We start from the raw sequence: 17,298 nt of genomic DNA, 5'->3' as shown, positions 1-17,298 counted from the left end.
TTTTTTCCTCTACAGAACCTACTGCAGCTCCGTGATTGCTGATCCACACTTGACTGCCTCAGGGAGTCCTGGCAAGATGGCATCTTCCAGACTTCCCATCCTTCTAGCACTGGCATTTTCCAGTTTGTCCTTTGTTCTTTCCCATTCAAACAGAGTGATGTGGTTTCAGGATTTCTTTCCACCTAACATGTGCCCTATAAATGCCAAAGCTAACACTTTTTATGGCATAATGTTTGATGCAGGAAGCACTGGAACCCGGATTCACATTTACACCTTTGTGCAGAAGAGCCCAGGTGAGACCTTGTGTCAGTCTGTGCACTTGGAGAATGCTGGCTCAGGTTCCAGCTTCCCTGAAGAGGGTTTTTTTTTCTAGACCAAACCTGCTCTGGGAGCAGTGGTCATTCTTGTTTGGTTTTGCAGTCAAGTGCTTGAGCACAGTAATCTCTGTTCTGTGTTTGTGAGTTTGATGAATCACACAAAGATAATCAGGAGTTAAGTGTGTGTCTCTTAATTAATATTTTGCAATTAGCTTGGGAACAGGAAGAGAAAGAAAAATTATTAAAATTATACAACAGTCATACTATATTGCTATAGCAATTTTACAAATGTTATAGCAAGTTTACAAATGTTAAATGTATATACTTCTTATTATAACAACGTGCTTGTGAACTTGGAGGGTACCAGGGCAACATTATCTTAAATATGTTCCTCAAGTGAAGGAGCAGTGTTTGTTTTGGAAAGTGAACAGTATTGTTTACAAGGGGAAATAAAGAATAGGGGTTGCAGGCAACCATTTTGAAGGAAACAAACAAGCGAAAACCAAAATAAAACCAAACCAAAACAAACAAGCAAAATAAAAGAGTTGTTGACTGTCTCACATTTTTGTTTGTGCAGAAAACCTTCCAGAGGTGGAAGGGGAAATCTTTGAATCTGTGAAGCCAGGTCTTTCTGCCTATGCTGATCAGCCTGAAAAGGTAAGGCTGTTCTTCATTCCCTATGAGTTCATCCTGCTTCTACTAATATCATTTGGACTCTACCAAGCAGTTCAAGTGTTACTAGTTGGAATTGCAGAGAGTTTAAGAAGATGTAAAGGTTCTACTGCTGTCTCTCTAAACCTGTTGTGAGTTAGTTTCTACACAGTGAAATAGGAGCTGTTGTTTTACCCATTTCATCAGTGCAATAATGTCTTAATTAATTGCTTAAATGTGTAACCAGACTATATCCCTTTGAGAATTTCAAAGACAAAGTGATTTTTGGCTCTAGCAGCATCCATATGCAGTGTTATTTCCCCTGTAGCTACCCCAAATACAAGTGAATATATAACTCCTGTCTCACTTACTAAAAATTTTCTCAAATTTTCCTTCTGGTTGAGATTTTCAGTGCTGGTCACATTTAAAGAGCCATATTTTGGTTTTGATTTGTTTGGTTTACAAGCAGGGAGTTAAGACTGAGGGGGTTCTTTTTTAGTCATGTTACGCTGACAAGCAAAGAGAGTTAATTTATCTGACTCCTAAAAATGTTGAATTTTTTCATGTGTATCTACAAAAGTTATATTTTGTTAATAACTTATAGAGAAGGGCAAGAATAAAGATGCACTTAACAGGTTAATTCAGGCCTTAATACTTCTCTAAATGTATTCTTGCTTCTGTCATCAGACCTCCAATAATTTGTTTTGATTCTTTGCTGTTGTCTTTGGAATCACAGCTTTGAAGCCAGTGCTCAGTGATAAGTAGGACTTGCTCCAGTCATTCTCAGTTCAAATATTTGATTACAGTTTTAGCTGAATAATGATTTAGGTATAGGCAGTTACTCTTCTACTGCCTCAGGACTTTTGTAGTTTCATTTATATATGGAGTTTTTCACAGCACAATTAGACGGTTTCATCTTTCACAGTCAGATGCATTAATTAACATACAAATACAGTTTTAATAAGAAGTTGAAGTTAGGTGCAGTCATGTTGATTTTCAAATGGGGGTGCATGTGAATTCATTGACAGTGCTCTTGCTCCATACCACACTATTGGATCAGGAGTCAGAAATGGGCAACAGAGCAGAGAGCTAAAATAATCCTGTGGTGATACATGGGGCCAATCCTGAAGTGAGCTGCCATTTTCCAGATACCCTGTGCTGCCAGTAAGCTCTTTCACAGCCAAAGGAGGTGCCACAGAAATGGTAGATTAGATACTTACCCTTGTGTGCTTTAGCAGTCTTTGAGCTAAGATAGGGGGAGTTTCAGGTTTCTCTGTTTGCTCAGTTGCTACAGAAATTTGAATGAGCAACGTTATGGAAAAGTGAATGGTTTTGGATTTTTTAAACTTCTATGAGAGGTTCCATTATTTCACTAAATTGTCTTGTTTGTTGGGTAAGAGAGAAGAATTCACCCCCAAATCAATTTCTAGACATTTCACAGAGGAATGTTTATTGCTAATGCCAAGCTGTCATTGTTAGAGCCGTGTAAGTAACTTGACAGCCCAGCAGTGATGCCTGTACATCACGTGGTAACCATTCTACAGTTGGCATTTTAATTACAGTACTTATTATGGAATATCTACAGATATTCCTTCTGACCTTTGCAGCTTTAGTCAGTAATTTTACCTTTTAGTTTCATCATACTGCAAGATATCTAGGTTTCAGATAGACAGTTCCCTTGCCTCCCTTCATCCTCTCAAATAATACTTTCCCCAAACAATGACATTTCTCTTGCCTAAGATATATCTCTGAATAAACACATCCTTCTGATGCAGTCATTCTGTCTAAGGTTCTTAGGAGATATCTAACAAAGTTTTTACCCTTATCTTGGGTGTGAGTGAGGTATCTTCTGCTATTGAATACTGGTTTCACTAGTGCTGATGAGGAGTTGGGAGACCTGTATTTTGGTGAGCTGTAGGAGGAAACTATCAGAAAAACAGTAACTTTTTCCATTTAGGGTGCTGAATCTGTCAAAAGATTGCTGGACATGGCCGTAGATGCTGTCCCACCTCATCTCTGGAAGAAGACCCCAGTAGTGTTAAAAGCCACAGCTGGTCTGCGCTTGCTGTCAGAAGAGAAAGCACAGGCTCTGCTGTTAGAGGTAATACCAAGACCTTTTGTGAAGCACTAGTGTTACTCTCCCTGTTTCATCTTTCATGACTCAGTTCTCTATTCCATTTAGCACAAGAGATTTTCAGCTCTGAAAAGTGTAATCCCATGTTAGTACAAAACTAGATGTCACAGACTTTCTTGTATGGTCTTGAAATCCTCTGTCTTGATGGGAATAGAGGGCATGAGAGAGAGACCTACAATACTTTTTTATTTCTTTCCTGGCCCTGGAAAGAAGAAGAATGTTGTCTTATTTTATACTGCTGTGAAAAAGAAAACTTCCTCTGTCGCCATCAGAACAAGACTCTTCAGACCAAGGAATCTAATAGTTATTTCTTTCTTCAGGTGAGAGAACTCTTTGAAGAATCACCATTTCTTGTTCCAGAGGACAGTGTTAGCATCATGGACGGGTCTTATGAAGGTACATTTTAGAAGAAGGAAAAAGTGCAAGTAAAGAGGAGTTGGGGAAAGAGAGAGAGAGATGTCTTATGGGCATGAGAAGGAAAGAGAAATGGTCACTGCCTTGAGGGGAAAAAACAGAAAGTTTCTAGCCCTGTTTGAAACAATTAAATTCTGCTTTTTCCTGGGAGGTGTTTATTACTTGGTCATCTGTTAGGCAACAAATGCAAATACACAAAAGAGTTTTATGAATTTCCTATATGAAAGTTCATTCAAAACCTTCTGCAATTCCAGAAGATAACCTCATCTCAGAAATAAGTGTGCAGGATAATGCAGGCTAACCAGCTGAAACCTCCTCTTGGGAACTGGTGGAAAAAAAAAAGGTGTCCACCTCTGAAAGTCTACATGATGATATATAGAAACCTAGGAAGATTATGGAAAGTGCCCAGTAAATTCTGCAATGCCAGCATTAAAAATAATCTATTCTGATGAGTTCATCAATTTTCAGGTTAAGGTTGTGAACTGTGAATATTAGAGGAGAATGAAGGGTAATTGGCAAGTACTAAAAAATTAGATCATTAAACATATAGCAATAAATTTAAAGAATACTATTATTAGCAAAATGCAGTTCTATATCTGTAGTGTAATTACAGAAACCACAACATCAAAACGTAGGGTGGTCTATATGAAGTTTTTGAAATTGGAATTGAAATTGAAATGCTGGGTAAGGAAGAAGTGCCCAAGGAAACTTGTGCATTATGCCAGCTCATTACTTCTTTCTATATTGTTTGAATAATAGACATGATTTGTGCATGCTACAATTGCATAGATATTACAAATGTTCTACCTATCCCAATGTATGAGATTTTAATGAGTCAGTAATGCATTGTATCTCTTAATTGTAAGTTTTAATTAATCTCTGAAGTATGGGGCAGTTATGTTAAGTTAGTAATGACTCCTAGGTACATAAATAAGATGTGGAGTGGTGGTAAGGGCAGGCAGAAGGTTGTGAGAATATTCCGTAGTGACTTTTTTTTTTTCACTCTTTACAGGAATTTTAGCCTGGATCACTGTGAACTTTTTGACAGGTAGTTAATTCTGTATAACTTCTCTCTAAATATGAACTTGAGTCTCTTCTGTGGAGGTGATTACCCTAAATTCCTCTGCCTTCGTTGCCGTGTCCTGCTTTTCCTCCCCACTGTAGCACCAGTGCTAAAACAGTGGATTGTTTTGGGCAGACTGTGTTCCAGGGGGAGAGCCACCTGTAGTAAGAAGAAAGCATCTTCATCCAGAAGGTGCTGAGATTTCCTCAGGACTAGGAGGCACTGGAAGGCTTGTTAGTCCCTAACAGTGGTATTGCTAATCTGTTAGAAGGTGAGAAACAAGATTTTATAGTGTTCTTCATCCCAAAATGAGCTGTGCAGCTAAAATGGTGTTGCAGGGAATGCACTGGTGCTTCAGTCCAACTGGCTGTAAGAGGTTCTAAGAATGCAATTTAGTGAAAAGAAAATCAGTATGTTAGATATGTGAGCAAGCAAAAAAAGCTGCTCTATGTGAAGAGAAATTTAAGAGGTGATTCTGCCCATCCTCTTCTGCTGCCTTTGCCCAGCAGTTTGGTGGTTACAGAACTCAAGTAATCTTTTGCAGGAGACACTTTGTATCCTACTTCCAGCTTTTGCTGGATATCTAGAGATGTATCTGCTTTTGTCTCTTTGGAGGTGGAATTGGAATCAACAAAGAAATTCCTGTTAATCTTTTTGTAATACCTTCGGCTTGTCTACCTTTTCTCTGTGATGTGTTTTGTCTTTGAAGGCCCACTCAGCCCTCCTGTGTGCCTGTGGTAACTCGGTTGCTCTAGCGTACGCGCGATATCCACGTTCTAGCATCTGTGCAGTCGGGGCTGTTCTGAGTGTGATGTTGTTTGCAGGGCAGCTGTCTGGCCAGAGCCAGCATACTGTTGGGATTCTGGACTTGGGAGGAGCCTCAACCCAAATCACATTTCTGCCACGATTTGAGGTGAGGAGTGGTTAAAAGTGTGCGGGGTGGGACTGCAAGGCCCATGGAGAAACCCGAGTGCTGCTGTGCTCTCTGATGCTACTTTGGCAGCACTGGCACAAGCAGAACAGCTGTGATGCACAGAACATCTGTATTGCTGTTCCCTGTGACATCAGCAGTTGGCTGATAAATGCTTGCAAACAAAGGAGCTTGGGTAACAACACAGAAAAAAGAAAGCAAGCAAATGGGTAAAACCAAAGAGAAACAGCTTTTGTTTTCTAGACCAAGGCTGGGAAAGCCCCATTAGTGCACATAATTACTTCGTGTTCAGGAAATGTATAACACTACGTATAATGTATAATCTGACGTATTACAAGAAGTTTAGTGTATGCTCTGAGTTACCTTTCTTTTATTTTTTCCTTCCCATTCCAGTTTGCTACCAAATCCTCACTAAATTTATGGGGTGGTGGGAGAGGTGGGTGGAGCAAGCTGTCTCATGCAGCAAACATCTTTATAATAGCTCAGTGAATCCCTCCTTGTTTTCAGTTTATTCTCATTTTCTTTGAGAATTTCTCTCTGGCTCTCAGTCCATCTCTGCTGGATTTGTCAGGAATTCTGTAGAAATGGTTTGAACTGCAGCCCAAGTCTAAATATTGCATGGGGAAATTACAAGGGTATTTTGAAGGGCACTACAGCATTCTTGATACTCACTTGATCTTGTGAAGTTGGTTTTGTCCCACTTTCTGAAGAAGCCCTTTGTTGAACGTTTTTTGTTTACAGAAATAGAGATTCTGAAAGGGTGTTTGGCAACCACATAACACATGGTTTCCATGTCAGGGTATTTTAATTGTGCAATGGTGGGTCATGTTGAAACATGATGTACAACCTTATCCTGTTGAGCAAAGCCTGAAGTGCTCTGGACTCGCCCTCTGTTTTGTGTTGATAACACCTGCTGAAGTGGGCACTGGACCAACAGGAAAGGGTGTTGTATGTCAGGGTTTTGGGGAATAACAGAGCTGTGAAGTAGGCTAAACTGCAGGTCAGGATACAAACTTTTCCTTAGAACCTTGCAGGAAAAGGCCCCGAGGGTTTGCTGCTGACCAGGACCTTTCAGCTTTGAGCAGGCTTCTGTCTGGGACTCTACAATTCCAGATCTATTTGGTGTTTTTTTGCTAGTTACTTGAAGGGTAACTACAGGGACTTTGCAGCATCAGTCCTCTCTGAGGTTATGCTGCTTTGCCCAGAGTTAACAAAGAGTGTCTGATATGAATGCACAGGGACAAGAAGGGATGGGAGAATGAGGTCACTAGTAGAGGAAAGACAGAAACTGGGATTGAGGGACGGGAAATATTGGAACAGTTAATGACCCCTAAAGTGATTCAGGTTTACAAGAATATGACAGTCTGGCAAGAAAGTAAGGACTGAGTACCAGTGGAGTAGAGGTGTACACAGAGGGAAGACTGTGGAAGGAAAAAAAGAAGAGGTGAGACAAGAGGTTAATTTAGAGGAAAGCACTTAAGGAGTGCAGGAGGTAAAGCAGCTCCAAGTCTGGGAGTAAGTGGTCACAGTGTTTCCTTGAGTATCAGCATGACATTTAACATGTTGAAAATGTGGCCTATCATTTGCATTTTTAATTCTTCTGAGTTCCTGAACTGTCTATTCTGATTTGTAAATGTTCATAGCACTACTAGTGCTATTTCATTGGGGACTCTGTATATACAAACTACCATGTAAGTACTCTGAAAAATTCAGGTATTCTGAATTGCAAAATATTTTCACCCTTATCTGTTGAGCTCCCTTATTATATATTATACACAAAGAGGAGGAACCTGGTGTTAAATGCTGCAGATACTACCTCATGGGCCACCATTAGAAAACTGGTCTTTGTTTTCAAAGCAGATTAGATGGCACTGCAGTAAACTTTATGGGTATATCTGTAATAGTACATCAAAGTTGGTTGGTTTTTATTGCCTAATACAAACTAAAATATTTCTTCTTTTGCTTAATTTTTAGGAAACTTTGAAGGAAGCCCCTGGAGATTTTCTTACCTCATTTGAAATGTTTAATAGCACCTACAAGCTCTACACCCACAGGTGAGGAGCAAAGAGGCAGCTGTCTTTGGGGAAATCAGTCTTTCTGCAGCCCCTGAGCTAACCACAAATGGCCATGTCATCCCATTACCAGCTGTTGGGACCACAGCTTTTTTTACTAGTTTTCTTATCTGCTTGAAACATTAGTTGAAGTGGAGCATGACATTAGTTGATTGGAAACATTCCAGTTTCATGGTTAATAGCACGGTGAGGGAATATTAGTCTGTCAAATGAAAAGGAAACATTATGAGTTGCTGTATTTAAGGAGAAGAATTCTTATTACTGGACTCAGGCCAAATATTCTGGACCAAGCAGAAAGGCAGATATTGTGCTGCTAGTCAGAACTGAACCTGGTCATAGATTTGGAAAGAGGACCTTCCTGAGACTTTTTTCTTCTTAGTTTGCAATGGCACATCTCTTCAGCACCTGGACAAAAAGTAGTATCTATACTGATGTAAACTGAAGAGAGACAGCTACAGGCAGCTGATACAGACCACGGAGCACAACAAATTCTTGAACCAGCTGGAAGGGATACTTGGCCTGGAATAACACAATTGTGCTTGCTGCATCAAGCTAACAAGTTTGAGATGTCTGCAGTGAAATACAGAAAGTTTACCTGCATGACTTGGAGTCCAATGAGAACGTGACCATGTATAATAGAGAGTTGGTCTCAACTCATGACTAGTGAGGTGAAAACTATCATCTCAGTCAGTTATAGGTTAGGCTTACTTGACAGTAAAGCTGGTTTGATAGTCCTCCTCTCCTACTGCTTACAATTTCTAGTGTAACTGATTGCTGTATTCACCAATACAGTCCACTAGATCAGTTAAAATAATTAGAATTGAAAATCATCTAAAAAAAGAGGAAGCTGGAGGTTAGTTTAACTGTGATTATTCTGTAAATATTTGTATTGACATGACTAAAGGTCATGGCTAAGTAGCCAAATATAGGGATAGAAATGAAAGGCTAATAGGTTTTTAATCTATCTGTGTTGCTGAAGCCAGCAGCACGTGATGATGTTCTTACAAATGTTGGGCATGTCCTAGTTTGTAATGAGTATCGTGATAGTCTGTGGAGTCAAACAGTGCTGACTTTCACACAAAAGCACAGCTCCTGTTTAGTTGGAGGTTCTGCAGTTCCCTATCAGTTCTGCCCTAAGAGTGCATAGTCTTGTATGTGTGACAGAAGAGTGGCCATCCTGTTCCCCATGCACTCCTGACATACCTTCCTTCTCCCTTGTTTTTAAGGCTGTGCATTTTTGCTTTTCATTAACATCTTGTAGAGCTGATGCAACATTTCTATCCACTTTTTGTAGTATTACATTTACCCATTTTACAGCTCTTTGCAATTCTTGAGTTTGTGTAACTCTTTTGGTATTTCAAATTGTTCTTGCAAATGGAACTCTCTGTTTTAGAGAAGGGAGATTTGTGGGAAGCAGAGGAAGGAAATTTTATTGGGATGTTCCAGGATTTAGGAAGAGGCTATGGGTGAAGCATCCCAGATGTGCAAGAATTAAAAAAATATAATGCCTGTCTTTGTTGTTTGCAGCTATTTGGGGTTTGGACTAAAAGCTGCCAGATTAGCAATACTTGGAGCTTTGGATATGGAAGGTACGTTCACACAATAAAACATCCAAGATTTTTTTAAGAGATTGTTAGACTTAGTTTTGTGTCAGCAGCCCGTTGCCCTTTTCTTCACTTCTGTATCTCGTGCCTTTCTGTGTTTTCACTGCTATAGATCTGTCTGGAAACAGGCTACCAGTTGTTAAGGAGGTGTCCTGTGAGACAGCTGCTTTTCCCTGATTCCAGGTTCAACCAGCAGTGAGACCAAGTGCAAATTCCAGAAATGCACACACGAAGCAAAGTATAGACATGATCAACCACAAACAGCTTTACAAGAATCCACAGAAACACAAGCAGCATGAGTAGATACTTTTCTGAAGGACTGCTGCTTAGGCCAAACGCACTTTGGAGGTCTCTGGTGTCTGCCTGGCCTGCCAGGTTCCCCCAGGCCTCCTGTTGTGTTCACTGACTAGTCCAGCTTGAAGTCCACAAGCATATTGCACATGCTCTCACTTGCTAACCAGAATGCATACTCACCTTTCTGGGTCCTCTCCAGTCTCTGACCTTAAGTCCTTCCATTCTTCATGCCCAGACCTTGGGCCTTTTGTCTGGTTTCCAGCCTGGACCTGGGGTCTTGCCACCTTCTTACTTGTCAGCTAGAAGGACTTGTGTTAATTACTGGAATGTACTCAATCTTTCACCTTTTTCTGGTTCTACATATTGATCAATAACCATGTTCTGACTCTACCCTCTGGTTTCATTCCAGCTGTGGATGGACAAATGTTCCGCAGTTCTTGTTTGCCAAAGCAGCTGGAGGCAGAGTGGCACTTTGGGGGAGTAAAATACCAGTATGGTGGCAACAAAGAAGGTAAACTAAGGAGGCTTGCTGCTTCGTGTAAGATAAGTCTTGTCTCCAGAAACTGAGTTTTTCCCTGGAAAACACTCCCATCAGTTACCTTAGGTTACAGAGTATACCTGTCCAATCACAGATGGGGACTTTTGACAAAGAAAAATCTGAAGCTTTAGGCACAGCTGGCCTGTACTCACCATATTCTTGCTGTGATCTCTTACTATTGTAGAAAACATTAAGTTACTTGTCCAAATAGGAGTTTTTTTCTGCGGTCTTGAGCTAAGTGCAAAAACTCAGGTTGTACTAGGGTACAATAACTGGTAGGTCAAAGTGTACCTTGCTTGTGGAACTATTGCATAATATCCCTAATGCTGAATACAGAGGGTGAAGCTGCTGCCATCAGCGACTAGAACCGATCTTTTGGTGACTGATGTTACGTTGCTTTACAACAGGAAACATGAGAGTTGAGTTGCAGATTTGGTGCGTGTGGAGTTGGTTGATAAAATGATTGTGGGATGGGGAGGGAAAGTAAGGTTTTATCTAGCAGGTGGCAGCAAATGTAAATGAGACTCTGCTGAGCATAGGGCATAACGCTGGGCCTGATGTGGAGGAAGCTTTTCATGCATCTACACTAGTTTGCTCAGCATACCTTTCAGGTACTGCTATGATCTGCTCTGACTAGTTCCACTTGATGATGGTGATCTAGAGTCCTTGCCTACATGCAGGTGCCCTGCTGGACCACAGAAGGGATATGTAAGCTGTTCTTGCCTGTTCTGATGCTTTAATCTTTGCTTCATCCCTTTTTCATCCTAGTGCCACTGATTCTTCCATCTCCTGCACCACCCCTCTTTGGCTCACCCTATCTGTGTTTGTCCTGACAGGAGAAACAGGATTCAAGCCTTGCTACTTGGAAGTACTCAACGTTGTCAAAGGGAAACTGCACCAACCAAATGAGATTCGTGGAAGTTCCTTCTATGCTTTCTCCTATTACTATGATCGCGCAGTTGACACCAACCTGATTGGTAAATTGGTTTGAGATAATATACTACATATGAGCATGTCAACCAGAAGATAGACAGAGGAACCCTGGAGTCATGGGGAGCAGGAAAAGGAGCAGAGTTGAGAAAGAGGAAATACACAAAATGCCTTCAGGAAATAAATGTGTATCTGTCCGTGTAGTTTGATGTTCAGAGTTCAGCAGATGAGAGTCATGCTCCAAGCTCCAGTTATACTTGTAGCTCTGTTCTCTGTGACCAAGAGATCTTACTCCTAGTCCAGCATCATCAATTTGCTCTCCAGGGTCAACTTAGATATTGAACATAAATGTTTTTAGGTCTGTGATGATGTTTTCTCACCTCTTCCTTTTCAGATTATGAACAAGGAGGTGTTCTGGAAGTGAAAGATTTTGAAAGAAAAGCCAAAGAAGGTAATAGTCATGAGACTTGGGAAACTGGTGGGGGTGAGAAATAACAAGAATATGAGAGAGTTTGACATTTTAAAAAAGGGTTGTTTAACCTTTATTCCACCCATGTCTTCTGTGTCACTTTAGTTAGTTACAGGTGTTGGCTAATAAAAGCTGTTGCAGAAGGAAGTACTGATGTTTTATCCACTAGAGTGGGGAGATAATTTGTAAATGTCAGTACAAAAGAAAGTGAATGTGTTGTATAGAAATCTCCTTCTCAAATTCTCTTGAGTTTAAGAGTGCTGACTTCTGTAAACCTGTCACCTTAGAACCTTTTTAACGTCTAGCAAAATGGAGGGAGAGAGCAGAGGTTAAGTCTGACAGCCTCTTGTGCATTCCTGTCCCTCCCCCTGACTTTTTTCCTGAATGTTTGTTTTAGTTTTATATATCCTGCTGTGAAAAAGAGCACCCACCTTGCCATGCTACTGATAGCTATAACTTCAGCTTACAGAGTAAGATTTTGCCACTGAATTGTAATCCTCCTAGAGATGATTATTAGACCGTACTTGTCATCAGACAGTGCTTAGTTATGTAGTTCAGGACCGACATTTTTCTAAAATAGGACTTAAATTCTAAAGATTTTTCGCTTAAACTTAATCTCCCTAGAAACTCAGATGGTTTCGGAATAGAGGGATGCAGCTCTAAAGTTTGAGTGGTTTGGTTTTGTTTTGTTTTCCTGGATAGTGAAAGAGCTTGTTTCCAAAGATGCAGCAAAGATGTAGCTCAAACCACTTATTTAGCTTTAGAGCATCAGGAGATTAATTCTGTGATCCTAAATTAATGCTCCTCTTTCTCATTTCAACAGTAGGAAGATTCTGCTTATCAGTCTCTATAAAGAAGTTAACTCTGCTCTTAATGCTTATAGGCCAGGGCAGTAACAGTAGGCCCAGAAGACAATGCTTAGGGTCAATCCACTTACTAGTCACTGTCATCTTTTCTGTGGAATCTAGACTTAGCTGCAGTGAGGGAAGGGTTGTTTGAGCATCTTCCATGTCCTTGGATATGTGTGGTTGGAGAAAAAAAAAAAAAAAAGTAAAAGCAGCTGACAGCCTGGAAGGTGGAGTCCATTCCTGGAGTCATCCTTGGAGACTGAACAAGGAAAGACAAAGGATACTGTCTTCTTGAAAGACCGAGTAATAACCACCTCCATGCTAGTTACCAGTTGAGCAGAGATTCAGTCTTCAGAAGAGCTATGTGGATTATGTTGCTGTAATAGAAGGTGTACTTATGATGGAGTTAGCAGAAAGTAGCAGTACTATATGGTTTATTCTTCAGTATTATAGGACAGCTGTGTAACATGTACCATATGTCATATGTTATGTCGGTGGCTTTGTTTAGTGGGGTCTGGCTTGAGCTCAGTGCAAATGTATAATGTAGATAAAAGCTCCTTTATTTTGCTGAGATCCCTTTTTCCCTTCCTTTTCTAGTCTGTGATAACATGGAGAGGTACAACTCAGCCAGTCCTTTCCTCTGCATGGATCTCACTTACATCACTGCTTTACTAAAGGAAGGTTTTGGATTTAGGGACAACACGCTCTTACAGGTGAGAAAAAGTTAAATCTCAAAGCCAGCTTCCAAATTTCTCTTATGAATCAACATGCATTAGCTCATACATCGGGATAGTTGTCCACTGAGGCTTTCCAGGGTCTTTAAATGTAGTTGCTGTCATCTGTGCAACATAAGAATCTAGAGAACTGTTGGGAACAACTTCTACTTTTTCTTTACAGTTAACAAAGAAAGTGAACAACATAGAGACAAGCTGGACTTTGGGTGCTACCTTTTACCTACTGCAGTCCCTGGGATTAACCTATTGAGCTGTGACATTCTTGTGGACTTCAGCATTTTTCTAAAAAGCTGAGAAAGAAAACTGGTATCTCCAGGTACATTGTTCAGCTGGAGTTGGTCACAGAGCAGAACATGGACCAAAGCTATAGAACAGACCTGCACCTCAGGTTAGTGTCCTGTATAATGATTTGCCACAGTATGATTTATAATTGTGATTGCCATAAATGATTCAGAAATTGCCTTCTGAAAGTTCAAAGGCCTAAACTCCTGCTGAGTATTCACAGGGGGCTCAAAGCCAGCTTTCACCAGCACGTTAGTGTAGCATCCCCTTGCCAGAAGCACAGAGTGGCTGGTATGTGGTGGCAGACTACAGGCACGTTACTTCCCCTCCCCCTTTTATTTTAAACATACATAACTGACGTTTGCTTGTGAGATGCTAAGTACAGAAATTGAAGATGGCATCAACAGTCATTCAGAGAAAAGTGAACAACTCTGGTTGCTGCCAGCCTCAGTGTTCCAAGTACCCACCTGTTAGCTCATACACTGCAAGAAGACTCCACTCTTGCAAGAAAACTCCACTCTTTCAAGAAGCAGGGCCTGCTGTAAGCACACTTTGGGCATGGTTCTGGGAAAGGTGTTCACTAAAACATAGGTTGTAATTTACCAATCACTTCCTTAAGCAGTAATTTCCTAAGCAGAATGTGACCCTGACTGTCAGGGTCACCCTCACTGGCCTGCTGCCCTTTAAAAGTCTGTGCAGTTACACCATATATGTGGGTACCAGACCTGGTAACTTGATTCATTTAGCAGGTAGTCGTAACACATAGTTGTGGTGGCACAACTAGGCAGCAGTGCCAGCTATTTAAATTCTACTGCCAGAAGAGCTGCTCGTCACATTACACCCACAAGGACATGAAGGGTGCAGTCAGATGAAATGGCTGATCTGATAGCTCATTTGCCATGAGAGGCAGTTCTGTTTCTCTGCACTCAGCAAGGCATTCCCACAACCTTCTTTCTTCTGATGCTGGTGCTCCTCAGGTTCTTCGGTGAACCAGTTCAGGCACCAAATGTTAGTTAAATCTGCTCACCAGAGTCAAGTCCAGTGCAAGCACAAGGAAAATACGCATTGCAGAGCCTGGGAGACCTGTGGGGCCAGCAAGCTCTTAGAACAGCACAGTCCATTTTGTCAGAGCTTTAAGGTGTGGTTTCCTAGCTGAAAGTTTGAGCTTACCACTTCCTGCAGTCTCCTCAGGAACCTCCTGAATGCAGATCTGTGGTGAAACAGGTTGTTTTTTTAAGTTGTTTAGTATATGAAAATAAGAGTAGATTTAGCATCAAGAAACAAGAGCAGAAATAGGTTTGCTTTCTTATCCCTTGTTGACTTGTCCATTTTAAATCATTTTAAACTGAATTTCTTTTTATTATAGTGGAGCTGGACCCACAAAACGTGTTGCAGCCCTGCATCACTCTGAAATTGTTTTTAATACATACAGCAGTGCTTTAGGAACAGTGCTTCCAATGAAGGGGTTGCAGCTGCTTAGGAAGCCCAAGACTTCTGTCAGGATAGCATGAAGCTATTTGAATAACAATTTAAAGTGAATCTTGCCATCTTTTTCACACCAAACACACAGAAGCGATAAAAGGTCAATTATTTTAAATAAATCTTCTTGTCAGGCTAGAAAGCTGGGCTGTAGGATCCCGGATTTCCTGTTTAATTGGCTGTAGGGAACATGAAGATTGTTTGGAATACCTTGAAGCTCTGAGTGCAGACCTTGCATTGTGCTCGATAGGAACAGCTATAATTTTTGCACCCTGTGAACACTTGGCAGCTAGCTCTTCTGTTTGCTCCTATATAGTAAAAATTCACTATCTTCTGCTCACCATGGAATGTGTAAGATAAAGATTAATTTACCCCAGTCGTAGGAACAGAGAAGTATTACGCATGTGACTAAGGGGAGCTTTTATCCACTGATCTCCTGTGATGAACACTTGTGTCAGGCATTTGCATTTGCCTATTTGTGTAACACACCTTTCCCACTTCTGTAAAACCAAAGACTGCCCTCGTGTTACCTTCTCTGCAAATGGATTTGAAAATAAACTAGTGATTCCCAGCAAGGGGAGGAAGTAACTTACTCATACACTCACTAACAGGTTGGAGACAGAAATTTGCCTTACTGTGAACATTAGTCCACTTCCTCTAGTCAGCAGCACAAGTTTTATTGTGGCTGATTAAGCTACTCCCTTCTCCTATCTCAGGTTTTATGGCACTAGGGTGCAAGGTGTGCTTTTGACTGAACAAGTTCTGTCAGCAACAGGAGTCCAAGGGCTGGGGATGGAGCTACCCCATGCTTGTCCCACCACTGATACCTTGCCATAAATTCAGGCTTTTTCTTTGAAATATAAAATGCTCATCCTGTCTGTACTCCTTACCAGAATCTGTTTTGAGATCTGTTGTGGAAAATTCCTGTGTCACACCAAAGTTCTCTTCCTCCCTCACTACAAGCTTCTCTTGAAACATGAAGAAAGTGGTTGTGGAGGCAGCCTGGAGGCTGGCCTCTTCTCTAGCACAAACATTTCTTATTCCCCTTCCTAGTGTTTGGCAAAACTTAGGATATGGTCTGGTCTGCATAAGAAGGTGACTGCAAATGCATTCATTTTGTCTTCAGTGAACAATTGTATTCACTTTTGTGTTCTTGGAGACCAAGTTGTATGCAGTGGTTACTAGCTAATCTAATCCAAAACGTTGTCTTTCAGTCTGAGCCAGTGCTATGACAAACTCATATTAGATCTTGGGGCTAAGAGCCATATGGACTGAGGCTGTATTTAAAACAGAAAGGGAAGGTGGGGTAAGGAAGCAGCAGCAGCAGCTCATCCACCAGCCGTACAGATGCTAGCCCTGGGGAGTACTTAAGGGTTTGGTTTTGTCTGAAGGGAGGATGGTCTAGAACAAGACAGGTGCTATGCAGAGGAAGTTTCTTTTCTGTGTTCTTTGCCTCAGACTCTGGTACTACAAGTGCTAGGTGGGAGCAGCTGCTTCCCAGTACCAAAGTTGCATTAAATCTGAATGCTCAGGGCCTTCATTTGTCAGTGGCAAAATTCATTAAATGAAGCAAAACTGCTGCTCTCTATCCGGGGCCTGATCCTGCAGTCATGAGAGAAACAAAAACTTGACTTAAAGGTTTCTTTTGCAAAAAATTGCAGAATTAAGCCCCTTCTGTTTACATCTGAACTACTTAAGGTAGGTGCAGGATCTCGAGAAGCCAGTCCTCACTTACCCAAGTGCAATGAGATTATTTATTAGCTTAACTAAAAGCCTAAGCAGCCTTTTACAAAAAGAATTCTACTTGCAGCCCTGGTTTTTATCTCCTTCATAATGTCTTTTATGGGAACTATGTGATGGAAGAAGCACAAGTGGCTTTCAGATCTCATTCTTCCTGATGTCAATTCTTGATGCTTGTTAACCATATGTGTAAATCTTGTCCATGGGCAGTGCTTACTTAATGTCATAAATGTCAAATGTCTAATGCAGGAGGCTGGTGTTTGGAACCTTAGAGTATTTTGAATGTCTATTTTAGTAATTAAAGCATTTTTAACAATATTCAACAGTGTGGTGCTGTTTTCTTTCCTAGATATTACTGTTGTTTTGCCTTTTTTTTTCATGGAGCCCTTAAGATGAGGCTGTTCAGAAGAAAAAAACATTATTTAATAAAGCACCAAAAGAGCAGGGAAAAGGATGAAAAGGATGAAAGAGAGAAAGACCTTTAAAACATATCTGCCATCAAGAGTTTGCCCTCCTAAACTGAAAACCACCTCTCCTTTCTTAGTCCAGGAGGTGCTAAGAACCCAGGAATGACACTATACAGTTCTAGACATCACATCAGAAAAAAATATTAAAGTAATTAAGGAGCAAAAGTTGTACCTGGCAAAATTTGGCACCGTGTTTGCCAAAAGACAAGGGTTGTTTCCACTTTAGTCGTCTATTTAAACAGGCCCATATTAAAAGCACATTGTGTTAGTTCTGTGGCTGAAGACATCATGGGTACTCTGAAGACACCCTAAATCCTCTTGAGGAGATGAG

The 17,298-nt window shown here is 40.8% G+C and overlaps 1 protein-coding gene across 1 annotated transcript in view; it reads left to right on the top strand.

Annotated features, from left to right (window-relative positions):
* ENTPD5 (ectonucleoside triphosphate diphosphohydrolase 5) overlaps window positions 1-13,249 on the top strand; it is a 17,186-nt gene extending 3,937 nt beyond the window's left edge. The window contains exons 3-15 of the mRNA XM_009993874.1: window positions 16-293; window positions 895-974; window positions 2,926-3,069; window positions 3,423-3,498; window positions 4,529-4,564; window positions 5,404-5,492; window positions 7,485-7,564; window positions 9,110-9,171; window positions 9,890-9,991; window positions 10,855-10,995; window positions 11,343-11,399; window positions 12,863-12,978; window positions 13,163-13,249. Of these exons, the coding sequence (XP_009992176.1) occupies window positions 16-293; window positions 895-974; window positions 2,926-3,069; window positions 3,423-3,498; window positions 4,529-4,564; window positions 5,404-5,492; window positions 7,485-7,564; window positions 9,110-9,171; window positions 9,890-9,991; window positions 10,855-10,995; window positions 11,343-11,399; window positions 12,863-12,978; window positions 13,163-13,249 (1,348 nt within the window). The remainder of the gene's footprint in view (window positions 1-15; window positions 294-894; window positions 975-2,925; window positions 3,070-3,422; window positions 3,499-4,528; window positions 4,565-5,403; window positions 5,493-7,484; window positions 7,565-9,109; window positions 9,172-9,889; window positions 9,992-10,854; window positions 10,996-11,342; window positions 11,400-12,862; window positions 12,979-13,162) is intronic.
* Window positions 13,250-17,298: the final 4,049 nt, after the last annotated feature.

This window comes from Chaetura pelagica, unplaced genomic scaffold (assembly GCF_000747805.2).
Source record: "Chaetura pelagica isolate M959 unplaced genomic scaffold, ChaPel_1.0 scaffold11, whole genome shotgun sequence".
NCBI classification, from domain to species: Eukaryota; Metazoa; Chordata; class Aves; order Apodiformes; family Apodidae; genus Chaetura; species Chaetura pelagica.
The sequence above is the reverse complement of the archived record's forward strand: the minus strand, read 5'-3'. Positions and strand labels throughout refer to the sequence as shown.